This window comes from Stegodyphus dumicola, chromosome 2 (assembly GCF_044657685.1).
Source record: "Stegodyphus dumicola isolate Sdum_Otavi_A_Nest chromosome 2, ASM4465768v1".
Classification (NCBI taxonomy): domain Eukaryota; kingdom Metazoa; phylum Arthropoda; class Arachnida; order Araneae; family Eresidae; genus Stegodyphus; species Stegodyphus dumicola.
The window spans coordinates 266,903,899-266,918,933 of NC_140769.1; the positions used below are offsets into that span (position 1 = coordinate 266,903,899).

The 15,035-nt window shown below is 31.6% G+C and overlaps 1 protein-coding gene across 6 annotated transcripts in view; it reads right to left on the minus strand.

The window, feature by feature from the left end:
* Window positions 1-1,208: 1,208 nt before the first annotated feature.
* The window catches only part of Gyf (GIGYF family protein Gyf), a 95,847-nt gene continuing 82,020 nt past the window's right edge, over window positions 1,209-15,035 (minus strand). For all 6 annotated transcript variants that reach the window (XM_085812129.1, XM_035364845.2, XM_035364844.2 and 3 more), the window contains 2 exons: window positions 6,826-6,942; window positions 1,209-1,829 (listed from right to left, as the gene is read on the minus strand). In XM_085812129.1, coding sequence (XP_085668255.1) covers window positions 1,608-1,829; window positions 6,826-6,942 — 339 coding nt within the window. In that variant the 3' untranslated portion in view covers window positions 1,209-1,607. The remainder of the gene's footprint in view (window positions 1,830-6,825; window positions 6,943-15,035) is intronic.

Below are 15,035 nucleotides of genomic sequence, written 5' to 3' on the forward strand. Positions count from 1 at the left end.
AAACAAACACTCTGCCAAAATGACATCGGCATCCAAATTCGTAGCCGAATTTGAAAAAAAATCATCCACTTTCATTGACGTTGTCAAAGCCGAAGCATTAACTTCATGCTTTTTAGACTTAACATGCTTCACAATGTCGCTTCTTCCACCGTGACTTATTATGAAGTCACACACACACACATTGCAAAATGCATAGTTATTTCCTTTGAAGGATTCTTTAATTGTTGGAAATTCGGCTTTGTAGGCAGGCCAAAAACATTGAGAATACATTTTTTTGAACTCATTTCGTAACAACGACATATTAAGAAAATTTGTAGCACGTGCAAACAAACACACAAAAAAAAAAAAGAAAAAAAAGAATGCGACAATCCACGCTCGCTGAGTCCGAACTGAGTAATTTCCTTGCTGCTGAAGCGAACGTGAAAAAATAATCTGCCGCCCACAAAGAAAAGAGTGGGAGAAACAAGTTCAGCGCATTGGATTGGCTGGTTAAGGGGCGAGTTGAAAGAAACCGCAGGTTACTGGATTCGAAGTAGTCGGTAAAACACGGTGCAATTGGCGAAAAATTCTAAAATTTTGACAAAAATCACTAAAAACACTTGAAAAAGGAAAAAAATTGTAAATGATGGATTACGATCATAAAATCGTAAAGACAAACGCATTTTCGTAAAAATTCGTAAAAGTTGGCAGGTATGCGTATGTAAGTACTTTTTATACAATTTGTCATATGTAAGTACTTGGTGAGTATGAAATTAAAATAAATTATTAATTACTGAGCACTTTTTCTTTTAAATTTGGAGGCAGCAATCTTAGGAAAGTATGCAGGCAGCCAATGGCCTAGGAACTACCCTAGTCGTATATAAAAATGATTACATTAAATTCACTTAAATTTCTTCTTGGGACTTCTCCACAATTCCATGATTTTATCTTTCTGATGCATTTAACTTAATATCTCATGGGAGAAACCAAATTAGAAAAACTTTTTTCCCCAAAAAATTTCTTTAGTTGATGAAATGTAAAATTTCCTAGTTGGAATTTAAAAAAAAGGGGGGGAAAGGATCAAAATATTGCACATCTAAGTAACAATTTCAATTCAACGAAGAACTTACTTCAAAAATGAGGCTACAGAGTGAAATAAACTAAAAGTACCAGTTTCGCAGCATTATTTGATGCATATTATAAATGTTTCAAAAAGTACAAAAAGAAACTTTACTGCAAGCTTATAAATTTATTTACATTGTCTACAAATCTGCCAAAGTAGACTTTATGGCATAGAATTATACAATGGTAGACATAATTATATTAATTTTAGTTCATTTTTACAAATTTTTTATATCCCTTTAGTTTACTTGAAATAATAACAAAGAAGATGTTTTCTTTCTCTGTGGCAGTGGGATCTTTAAACATATTTGCAAAACAAATATTGTACACTCATTACCCTTATCACATCTAATGGCTGGCTTTATTTTCTTTTTATATCACAACTAGCGATGAAATAGTTTTTTTTATTCTTTCTGTCATTAATCAAGTCCACATACTTGCAGCACCTGAGCATCCTGATGGTTCGAAGTTGATTTGCAGCAACAGTTTGAGGGGCAAAATCATTATCACATACCCTCAACATGGTCAATCTCTCCAACATTCAAACGATCAGGATTAGACTGAACAGTGAAACCTAACATAGAACTATCAAGCTTCTGCATCCTATTCCTTTTTCTTTTAGCCTTTCCCTTGGTGCTGGAGTTGCCATCACAGTCATTTGAAGTTTGCATATTTGTTTTATTTACAGCTGGTGTGATGGCAGGTGCAGGACCCCACAGCATATTGTCCTGAAAAAGATAATGGACATGATAATTTAGTCATCACTAGAAATGATCAAGCTGTAAAAAGATAGACAACTAAATACACTAAAGGAAACAAAAAATGATGTGGACACCACATTGACTTACCTGTACAACCTATTTAAATTACAAACATATTTTGTTGCACTTCATTTTAACTTATTTGCTCAAATTATTCTAACTTAATTAAGCGATTCCTCAAAACAAGTTGAAAATAACATAAAAAACTGCAAATTTTTAAATTCAATGTTCTGGTCAATTTTCGTCGTACTGCAGTCAAACTTGTTATAAATTAATTTTTTTCATCAACGGGTACAAAACTTTCCCAAATTTAATAAGTATAGGAACCGAGAGATTGCATTAAAAATTAGATTTCATTATTAATAAAAAAAATGTTTTTAATTTGACATTGCAAAATTTAATATTTTCATCATTTAAGCACACCTAATTACAGTTAATTAATTTGCTTCATTTGATTATGGCGAAGCCTTTGAGGGCTATCTGCCTAAGGTGAGGGATACCTCTGTGGAGAACTTTCTAAGGAGAACTGGCTCGTACACATGGGAGAAATCACGAAGACATCCATGCAGCCAGCCCATTTGAGGGATTCGAACCACGGACTGTACTACCAGTTTTCAGTGACTTTTACCGCTCGGCCGCTGTGAGCCTCTGTAATTGGAAGGATATGACTATGTCCAATGATCGCGAAAATTAAGCCATGTAAGAAGGTACATATATATATATATAGAGAGAGAGTGATTCAGAATTCATCATCAATATTTGGTGGAGAGGTAGGAAATAAGAAAAGAAGGAGATTTCACATACGAATGCATGGGTGCATATGCCATGTAGTTAGGTAAAATGACCCCAGTTCAATGATGGAAAGAACACATAAAAAGGAAGTAGTAAGGGAAAAAAAACATTTATTATCTTACATGTAACATTTCTTTGCATCAGTTTTACAGACTTACAAGAAGTGCTCGAACTGCTGACCATGTATGACTCACAACAGAGTTGCATGGACAACCGAACCTTCTGGAATATGTCTGGCATTTACATGCATATCTGCAAGTTCATTCCATGTATACCGGTTCATGTTACTTCTACAGTCACCTAGTTGAATGACGACTGGCTGCGCACATCAAACAGCTGTGCTTATGTATGGAAGTTGTGTACACACAGCACCCTCTACACCATCATGCGTTTATCTGCGCCCATATTTTCCTATGTGAAATCTCCTTTTCCTATTTCCTACCTCCACACAAATATTGATGTTGAATTCTGAATCACACGGTATATAGGTTTGTTACTGCCGATTGCAGCAGGAAAGGAAAATACATAATTTGACATTACAGCAGTCCCATATGCACAATTTCAATGTTCTATGACTAACTGTTTTTGAGTGATGCGAGATAAACACATAGGCATGTATGCCATGGAAAAACCCCCTTTGAATACATTTACAATCTATTTTGAAAAAAAGATTTCTTTATTATGTCAGTACATACAAAAAAGATTCCTTTATTCTGTCTGTACATACAAACGTCATGGAAAAAAAAAAAAAAAAAAAAAAAAAGAGAGAGAGAGAGAGAGAAAGGGGGGGGGAAATGAATATATTCAGGTATAGTCAAAATAAATATTTATAAATATTTCCAGATACCAGAAACTTTTCGTGATCACAATACTTCTTTTACTTTGTACAAAGAAGTAAAAATTAATATTAAAACTATTAATGGAATTCTGAGGTCCATTTTTTAGGTTTTTATAAAAATATTTTTATACTTACGGTCTTGACGAAAATTTTTCTCTCTTACAAACAACTATTCTACCTATGCTTGTTTTTTAATTGCATTCTAAAGTTTGTAGAACAGCTGAGAGGTTTTTAGATTAGCACCTTTTATTCAAGAACTTTTATTAGAATTTGCAATGCTTTTCTAGATTTGATTGCATCTTGTTATGAGTTGAAAAATAATCTAAAAATGAATCCTCATAACTTCCCTCACTGGTATCTGAAATATTAGGTATAGTTTGCAGTTCCTCTGAGGCTTCTTTTATGTATAAGCCACATTTTGGAAAACAGTTTTTAAATGATTTTAAGAGATCAATCCCGTCTTGACTATAATATCATACTTGCCAACCTATGACACTCAAAAATCAGGAGATTTTTCCCAATGTTAAAAAGACATTTTTAAATGATAAAAATATAGTTTTTAATAATGAATTAACTTTAAATAGTTACTAATTCTTAAATGCAAGCAACAAAAAAATTCCTTACACATAAAAAATTTTTTATTACTTGCATCGTTTAATGGGGGGAGAAGACACTTTAATCAGTTTTCGTACAAATGTTATGAGCAGTGGCAGATTTTGCTTTCGTTAAGTAATAAACTTCATAATTTTGTTCATAGCAATTGCCACGTTGCCTGCTTTCCCTAATAAAAGTTTTTCTAATGCATCATTACTAATATTACTTATGCAGCTTTTGGAACTGTCAATTTTTCCTTCCTTTTAGAACTCCTTTCAAGATAATAATAAATATCAACAATGTTTTCATCTACATTTATTGGTAAAGAAGCTGCCCCTTTTTCAGCTGCTAAATTTAAGAGGTGACAGGTGCACCTCATAATCTGCAAATCTGAATTTTCCTTTCTTAAGATGGCTGCAACAACAGTCTTAAGTCTATCGTTACTGGTGCATTATCGGCACCAAGTGCTAAGCAAACTATCCAAACTGACTGCATTTTCTTTTAAAGTTTTAATAATCAGCTGTTTTATATTAAAGCCTGTCGAATGTCCTTCTAAAGTGGGGACAGAAAGTAAACTTCACTGAATTTCTGAAGACTCTGGTTTAAAAAAAGAAACAACAATTGGATACAATTTTGAATCAGTATTATTGCTTCCATCCGTAAAGAGGCAGAACAGAGCTGTTTTAATGCAATCAATAACTGAAGATTTATTTTTCAAACCCATTTCTTTAACAATTGCACCTGTTTTGGTTTCTTGCACTTGAGTATTTCTTAGCGATTTCACTATCAGGAAACATTTTTCTAAATAAAGCTGCAGCGTGATCCAATGCATTCAAAGACAGGTTGTGCTCCAGTAAAAAGGCAGAGAACAGACATTCTGCATTAATAACTTTTTTGTCCTTTGTTTCTGAAGAAAAATTTAATTTTTCATTTTTTTCAAAACAACTCATGTTGTCCTTGTGTTTTTGTGTATGCACATGTTTGAGAACATCCGCCATTCCACCATGAGAAATCGAAAAATCGCAACAACAAATGGTACACATCGCAAATTTATTAGATTTCCTTGAGGAAATAATGGAAGGAAAGTCAACTGTGTATGATTTTTGAAACGAACATGAGTATTTCACCTTTCTCGCAGACATAACAAAAGATGATAATTTCTAAAACTATTTCCCAAAGCCACGTGTACTCACACAACTCAGGACAAGATGAACAAAATAACTAAAGAACATACAAATAACAGCCTTGAGCTTGCTTTGCGCTCATTGGCTGATATATGCCAAATGACAAGCAGTGGAGTTCCATGCCCATTGGAGAACTGGAGAATGACGTTTCTGGATACGTATGCTCTCACTCACAAAGCAGAAATTCTCATCTGATTTGCAAGGTTTTGTTTTAGATATAATCTAGATAAAATTCAATTGCTTTCAGACGTCCAAAATCACTTTTTTCCCCCCTTCATATAACTAAGTATTAAGGCAAGTTCCATAAAAATTGTGAGAAATTTTAAGAATAAGAAAAAGTCGGGAGAAATATATTGTAAATCGGGTTGGCGGGAGAGCGGTCGAAAATCGGGAGAGTTGGCAACTCTATAGCAGAGATATTGACTTACTTGTCTCCTTCAAAGTGCTTGCATTTTCACAAAATTCGATTCTCTTCATCCTTTACTGAATTTGTTTTTCCATGTTCAAAACACATGAGGGTTATCGACCTATGGGGATCGATTCCTTCATAGAAGGTTTTCTATTTCTCTTTCTCTACACATGAGGAAAACCACTGAAACCAACTTTCACCTGGTCGAACTAACAGTATTCAATGGTCCTAACCACTCGGCCACTGGCGACCGTTTTCTTTATTTTGCTTGTCAATCATTTTTTAGCTACCAATTTAATAATGACACACCTGATAATGTAATTTCTCACGCAAGTCAAAATCTCTTTGAAAGTACAATTAACATGAATCCACATCTCATACTCAGCTAACTTCCATAACAGCAATAAGCATTATTTTAAACAGAAAATCAGAATGCTAAGAAAGAGAAAATATTTTAAGAGTTTATAATTGCATTTTCCAAAATCTGTATAAATGATTATTTTATATAATATTACAGTAGAAATATGAATTAATTGTATAAATGCTTACATGAAAAATATTACGCAATCATGTAATATGCAACTCACAACTTTTAATTAGTTATTTCTAAGAAGAAACTACTAAATTGCTATTTTTAAATTCTCTCATTAAATGACCAGAAAAGGAACTTAAATAACAGTCAATTTGAGTCCTGCCATCTAAAAAATAAATAACGAAAAGTAGTAAACTGCATACTATATGATTATTGAACATATCTTATAAATTACATATACAGTAATATTTGATGTATATATTTCCATGTATTCAGCCTTCTGTACTATTATTTCCCTACCATAAAACTGCATTACTGTACTACGTAAAGTAATTTCAAACTTGCATTACAAAAAAGCTAGCAGCTGAAAACATATATTTTACAAAATACATTTTTCTGCTAATTTTATACTAGATACTGAAAAAAAAAATGTATTGCTTTTACTATGTATTTAATTACAACATAAATACAAAATTTATTTGCTAGTTCTAAAATTACACCTTGAAAAGTATTGAAGGAGAATAATATAATAAAAAGTTTGAATTAAAAAAGTGATATATTAATCATTCACTGCTATACACAATTGTAACAACAGTGTTCAATGACATACTAACCTCTGCAGGAGCTTGTTTAGCCTGATTACGGTACTTGCTTCTCCTCTCTAAAAACTGTTTTGCAAATTCCCGAGGTTCTTTTCCTTCGCCAAAATATGATTTAACATAATCATATACCTGAAAGTGTAAGCAATCAAATTAGAATGAATTATAGAAAAAATATTATTTTCAGTATTTTGCAAATACTAGAAGAATATGCATTAAAAAACATACCACCTGAATTCTTCAACCAACCAAGCTGTATAAATATGCCCAAAAATATTTTTACTAACACTTATTAGCAGTTAATGCATATGCATCCTAAATGTATCCAAACAATTAAGGATTGTTTAAAGTCGAAAATGAGTCAAGGTATAAAAATAACAGGGCCACATTGGAATGATGATCAAGAAAATAAGTTAGAAACTCCTGTTTTAGATCAATATGCATAAATACAGAATAATGAGTTCAAATAATTTAGAAACCATCAGGAACTATGTAAATTTTCCAAAAAATATAGGTTCAGTGATTTAAAATTTATTACTGAATTTATACTTAATCCTTCTTTCTAAAAACTAATTTTCTTAAATTAAAACAAAATTCTTTGCGGTTTGGGGGCAAGTCATATTGTTATCACTGAATGTAGGTGTTGTATTTTAATGGTGAATTTAATGGTGAACTCCTTCAAACTGTGTCATCAGTCCATATGCAGCATAAATTTTACAAGTAGTCTGATTGGCTCTTTTTTTAAATAAAAGAGCATAAGATGATGAAAATGAACCTCTGGGTTCTTCATTCTTAACACTACTCTGCAGGGGAAGAAAAAAAAAAAAAAAAAAATACAGCAATATATGCAAGAATTAAGAAGCATGAGCAGTCTCCTTGTCAAGGGACAAACAGTAACAAAATACACTTTGATTTGAAAAACTGCAGAACTTTCCAGATGACCCAACAGTTTCATGAAACTGAAACTTATTTTCTCTAATACACAATAATCTAGCAAAAGAACAGCTATCATTCATTTCTAAATTTCATCTACCCCCTCCCCCCCTAAAAAAATTTAGGCATTGATGTAGTATGCAATCTACTGTTTTAGTCAACTACTTTTTATTAGATGGCACTACTTAAACACTATTTTTAAATATGAAAATAAATACAAATAATTAAGAATACATGTAAAAAACATTTTATTTATTCAATAACTTATTAAATTAAAAATAACAGCAAATAGTGGTCCTTAAGAGCACTGTTATGCAAGTTGTTCAACCATATACATTATGAATGCCATGCATTGTTAAAAAGTAACCACTTTTATTAACAGTTTTCCACCATGCTTCTAGCATCTGCGGTGTGTTTCCCCATATGTTGTGTAATTAGTTTTGAAATTCCTCAACATGATTCAAGTGTTTAAGTATTAGTACTATGTGCAAGATTCACAAAGTTCTTTAGATGATTTAAGGTTTGATGATCATACCTTAATTGCCCCAACCCCTTACAAGAAGGCCATTTTAATCATTGCTACTTAATTTATTAATCCATTAAATTTTAATTTCAGTAACTTCATTAAAAAAATTAACAGCTTTCATGTTAAAATGCACAACAAAATGGCAAGAAAAAGAAATGATTAAATCAACAATGAATTTTAATGGCACCATTTAAAAAATCAATAACTAAAAGCAAAAGATTGCATACTACATCATTACCAAAATTTACTTTTTGAGAGGTTAAAATTAAAAGTATTGATGAAAAGAGCTACTAAATATCAAAAGGCATTAACTGAATATTTAATAATTTTGGCCAAATGGAAATCTAAATTAAATCTGTAGTTTCAGAATTAAAATAAATGAATAAAAGCAAAAGAAACCATAAATAATTTACCCGACTGTATAAATAACTCACTTGACTGTATAAATTGCATTTACACAAAAAAGCATTTTTTCAAATTATATACAAAATAATAAATATCAAAAGGAACACCTAATTTTTGAAGGGATAATTACTCAACATCTTTAATCCTTTGATGGTTATGAACGAGTTCAGCTCTCAATAGAATTGTGCTTCATAATGCACACAAATGAGTTCCGCTCGGGAGCAAGATTTCGGCCCAAACGGTTAGAAACGAGCACTACATGCATAGTGAAATTTTTCCCCCAATGCGCGACGATAAGCTGAGCTCGTTTGCCTTTATTATTCTGCATTGATTATGTTACAAAGGAATCCTACTTGCGAAATTTAGTTAGTTTTACTGTCTACAGATGACAATACGGGTTTCACGAATTTCTTTTCATAATGAAAAAGGGAATTTTTTTTTTTTTACCTTGTTCTTTTTATGTGTATTTTGGCGTGTTTTTTAGGGTGTTTGTAAAGTAAAATGGCTCAAAAGTGAAAGTTAGATAATTATGAGGGTGATTATGATTTGATAAAGAAAGCTTATCAAGTTTTGAGTCTGATGAATACTTTGTTCACAGTATATCAAGCTCAGAAGACAATTCAAGCGATGAAGATTTTTCGAGAGTTCGACAGTGGTGTAAAATTGATTCAAGTTCTCACGCTCCTAGCTGATTTAGTTTTACTGGTTAGTTTAGTTTATGATTTAGTTCTAAAGTATATCACACACAAAAAGATTTTTAGGTAATTACTGTATTTAAATGCTTCATAGAGTTTTACATTAGTTGTATTTATTTAGTCTTTTCAATTTAATATTTGTCTTATATTTATAATTAACTATTATGATTTATATAATTGATTATAATCATTTATAATTTATTTAATAATTATCATTTATTAATTATTTTAAAGTACATAAAAACTGTTATTTATGTACTACAAATACTTTAAGAAATTTTTAAAATGCGTGAAGGGAGCTATCTACGGCATCGCCAGAGAAGGGGGATATTTTCGGAAGAACGGCGGGGAAAACAGCTGCCACTTTCGACTACTGTTTACTTATAATACTGTGCAAATTAAGTAAACCAAAACTGCTAATTTCCCTAACCGTAAAAGAGTTAAAATGCTTACTATATATTCACACTTTTTATGTACACAGAATGGGTTAAAATCCCATACAAAAAATTTTTTAAATTTTAAAAATCCACTCACCTCAATGAACCAAGGGTAATTTGCTTAGTTTTAATAAATTAAAATTATCCTATTCTCTCAGGCATAAGCACACTTTTCAAAGGCAATTAAAAATTACGAGTGTGGTTTATAGATGTGAATGATTAGAAACAGGTATATAGAGAAACATCCAGCAACACAGTAGCAAGCATTTAATGACTGAACTGTTGGAGAATGTTACATAAGACTGTACAAATTTAGTTTCGGTTGCAGGTCTTTATGACATGCTGTGGGATACCAGTGATAGCGATACTGATGTGCAGGCAACTACTCTAGTGGTGCTCACAGTGAATAAGAGGTGGTAAACACAGAAATATGCTGTTTTGACGGATAAGAAAAATTTTGTCTCAGCATGTGTTAAGTACTGTTTCATTTCAGCTGCTTTCAAATCTCCAAATGAAAAAATCATTGTTGATGGTAGTCAGGTTATTCATGGCTTACTCTCACTTTATTTACTTTTTTTAATTAGAGGTAAAACTTAAAAGACTGCAGTTTACACACATGAGAATATGGTTGCTTAAAAGTACAGCATAACAAGTTGCATATTCATTTTTATTTATATTTAATCTAAAAATACTCTTAACAAATTCCAATACTCTTTTCTTAATATAATCGATTCAGAGAAGGGAAATTACATAAAGAAATAAAACCTAATACCTACTAAAAATATATAAAAGGAAAAAATGTAAATAATATCTTATATCAGTTATAAATTGAGACTAGCATGAGTTTAGCCTCATAAAATAAAAGTAATGTTACTTTCTTTACAACATGATTAAGTTAATGTTACTTTCTCTATAGCATGCATATAAATTATCCTGACTCTATAGCAGTTTGAACACTCAGAAAAAATACTTCATACTAACTTAAGCAAGTACTAGGGGGAAACTAAATGTATACTTGGTTTTATTTTACTCTATTACTTTTTTTTTTAAACTATCATAGATAAACTCAATGAAAAGTACTAAATTAAAATGCATCCCACATATATGAAAAAGAAATAACATGATTCATGACTTTATAGTCATCTATGTTAAAAGCTTATACATTTTTAGCTACATAATTTTTTCAATTTACATAGATATTTAACATATTTCATGCACTGATACATATATTCTAACCAGGGCTGCGGAGTCGGTAGGAAAAATGACTGACTCCTACTCCTACTGGAATTTTAAAGATTCTGACTCGACTCCTTCACATATATACATATATATATATCAACATATACACATGGGTTACGGCTTATTTTTTTAGTATAAAAGAAGTAATAGATGCTACAGGAAAAAATGATGGCATAGCAAATTATTTATATCAATTAGTATTTATTATGAAATGGAAAAACTGGCATTAGTTATTTCTAAGAAACAGTATAGCTTCGGCAAGATCTTCTTTGTTGGAGGGCCATAGATCCGATTTGATAAACTTCAGAGCTGAGAAGAGTCTTTCCACACTAACTTGAGTAGGAGGAAGAGCTGTCAGGGCTACTTCTTTTAACTTTTCAGGATAGATTTTTATAAGTTCTAAAAGAGGTGTCTTGCAAGCACAATCATATTTCTCTATTTCTTCAAAGGCCATGTAGAAATCTTGTTTGTATTTTTTCAATTTTATATCGAAAGGCTCTTGGTTCTTTATTTTCATTCTCTTTGCCTTAGCCTTTTCAATATTATCCAAAAATATTTCTCAAAATCTAATTCATTACTGATAGAGGATGATAGAGATTTAATTAGTCTGAAGTTTGACTATCCTGATTTGAATTCTCCAATTGTTCTGAGAATAATTTCATTCTTAATGAAAGTTCACAGATGGCTTTCTTTGCCTTTTTAATTTCTTCGTCATCCAAGAAAATTCGGTGTTTCGGATCTACATATATTGACCCCAGCAAGATCTCATTGTCTAGCAAACTAGTTTCTCTTTTCTTCATTGAAGAAATGATTCCTTCTGCAATAAACTCTCCATTTCAGAAAGAACAAACTTCACATTCTTCCATTCTCGCCTCCTGTCAATTCTTCAGAATGCAGCCATTTTTGTGGCTATATATGGTGTAGAAAGAAGAGTTTCCAATTCTGCAAGAGTATTCCACAGTCTTTCTGCTAGTGAAACATTAGGGTTATCTACATGAATAAGTTAGTTGTTAGAATTAAGAACTTAATGGTTATCTTAGATCACTAAGTTTTTAATTCTAATAACCCCTTTATAATCAAATATGTACTTTTCTTATCATGTTGCTTGATCAGTAAGTGCTCCTTTTCCTGCTCGCTTTCTAAGAATGGCATCAATTTTGGGAGTACTTGCTGCTTACCTAAATTTACCAGAGAGATTTATAACTAAATGAATTAATCACTAATGGCAAATATCACACCCATCCTCCTCCCTTATATTTATTTATTAATATGTCAATAAAATAGAAAACTATTTATTAATGTATATAGTCCATAAATAAAAATAATAACTTGGGTTATCATTAATTTTTTTCAATTAATTTAAATTTCCTTTCAAATTCAAACTGTCCAACAAAAACTGGAGTCAGAGTCGCACTGTTTTTAGCAACTCCAGCTCTGACTCCTTTTACCCCAAAATCTGCCCGACTCCACAGCCCTGGTTCTATCACAAATGAAATACCTATCTATGACTATTTGTAAACAGATTTTATTAAATTAATAGAATTCTTAAGAAATAGCCTAATTTATTGCTGAGGAGTTTTAAATTTTTTCCTTAGTCAAAATGAGTCTCTATCAATACCTTCACAACTATTTTATAACCGATTCAGATCAAAGGGCATTATAATCAGTAAAATCAGTATGATCTTCAGAATTCAGAATTATTAAATTTTTTAATACATGATCTTTGAAATTACTCATTGGCAAATATGGCCAAGAATTCAACCCCAGTTGGACAAATATTTCATTCCCCTCCCCTTTTCTCCTGGAAAAATACACATTAATTTCATTTCACTTCAGAACATCTCCCACTCGTACTCTTAAACATACAGTATGTTTAACAACTAATCATTGACAGCTGGATTTATCTTTTAGTTGGTGTTATTCATCATGCATTAAGAATTCATAGATAATGATGATTTTCATTTCCCACTAAAGAAATCAGAAGAAAACGGTGACAGACATACAAAAAGTAATAACAAATTTAGATTTCCTACTTTTGGTAGTTATGTCAAGAGAAAATGTACCTTAATTAAAGATTCTATACTATTAAAAATCAAAACTTACTTGGTTTGTTAAAACCTATCTTTGCCTGCACTTAATATGAGATATAAATTCATTGCCTATTTTTATTGTACACTGGTCATTAAATTTAAAGGACAGTGAGAATAAATAAGCTCATTAAGTTAATGTTGCAACCAATGCCCAATGATGTGATTAATACAATTGAACACAAAATTGCACTTCCAGTATTCCAGTATGTTCACACCACATATAAGCAAATTTGGTGATTGATGCTGTGGTGCACAATAGACACATGTTGTAATTAGAATCTGTAGTACTACTTAAAGTGAATGTGGTCTCTGAGAGTTATCAGTATTTAATAGTTATGGCTCAAAGACCACAGTCAAATTTTAATTGCAGCTCAAAAGTGGTGAATAATTAATTGGTAGAACTAAGGGAGGTCAAATACAGATGGTGGCTGCCTAAGATTTCAACATCTCTCTAAGTATCATATCAAGAGTCTGCAGTCACTTTATAAGTACTGGATCAGTTGATAGATAGCTTGGTCAAGAGTGACCAAGAGCAACAACTGCATCAGAAGACTATTTTCTGTCATTGTCAGCTTGAAGAAACTGTGAAGTGACTATCAGATTTGGTTTTAGACATTAAATCTGCCACAGGAACTCAAATTACTACTGCACGAAGGCTTAGCGAGGTTGGACTGTATGCGAGAAAAACCAATGGTTTATGTACTGCTCACTCCAGCTTCCACAGGGGCCCATTTAAACTGGTGCCATTGTCATGATCAATGGAGCAAAGATGACCGGCCCAAGTATTGTTTACTGACAAGCCTGAACAGTGATTATAAACGTGTTTTGATTTAGAGGACTCAACTTGCCTTCCCTTGTCCGTGAAATATCCCGTTTCTGCAACCATGGTTTAATGGTTTTGGGAGGAATCATATCAAATGGATGAAGCAAACTGCACATCTTTCAAGGATGTTCTGTAAACATTCAAAGATATGTGGATGAGGTACTAGAACCCCAAGTTAGATTGTTTAGGCATACTATTGACTCTGAGTTTTTGATAACAAATGACAATGCTTGGCTTCATCAAGCATATATGGTGTCAGAATACTTGCAAACAGAAGTTATCACTCGAATCAATTGGCCACACTACGCACCTGACTTGAGCATTACGGCACCAAATTCCTCCCTGGACACTCCAGGAGTTCAAAAATGTACTTTTAGAATCAAAGTTTGCAACTGCAGAAGCCTTCTTCAAAAAACTTTGGTAAAGTCTATGAAATCAAGATGCGAAGTATGCGTATCTGTCTGAGGATCAAAGAAATATTTTTTCCACAAGAGGTGACTTAATTTTTCTACAAATTTGGTTTTAATTTCAATATATTGAGAATAATCAACTGCCAAACATTGTAATTTATGTTAACTAATACTTTTGTACAAATTTCTACTAATAATTTTTCAATAAGTATCAGTTCTGTTTTATTTCTGTCATTAGTCTTTAATTGTGATGACCAGTGAAGCACTATATTTGATGGTAACTATATCAGAACACTAAATATTTATAAGTTGATATAAAAAGCAAAATTAAGAGTTATTTCAGTCTACTGATGCATTTTGATACTTGTTTATTTCTAATTAAATTTTCACCTAGCATAAAAATATCACTATATCACCAACTGTAATAAAAATGAATTCAATAAAAGATTCATAGAAATATTTACAAGGAAATAAAGTTTAAAGAAAAAATTCTGAAAAGAAACTAATTAATGATCAACATTTTGATATAAAATTAGAATTATTCATATATACTGATGAACTATATAAATTTCAATCAATGTTTAATAAAATAACTTAAAATGAATCTTTTTACGATATTTTTATTTTAAAATGTGTATTCCATGATCTTTTTCTCCCCTCTATTTTA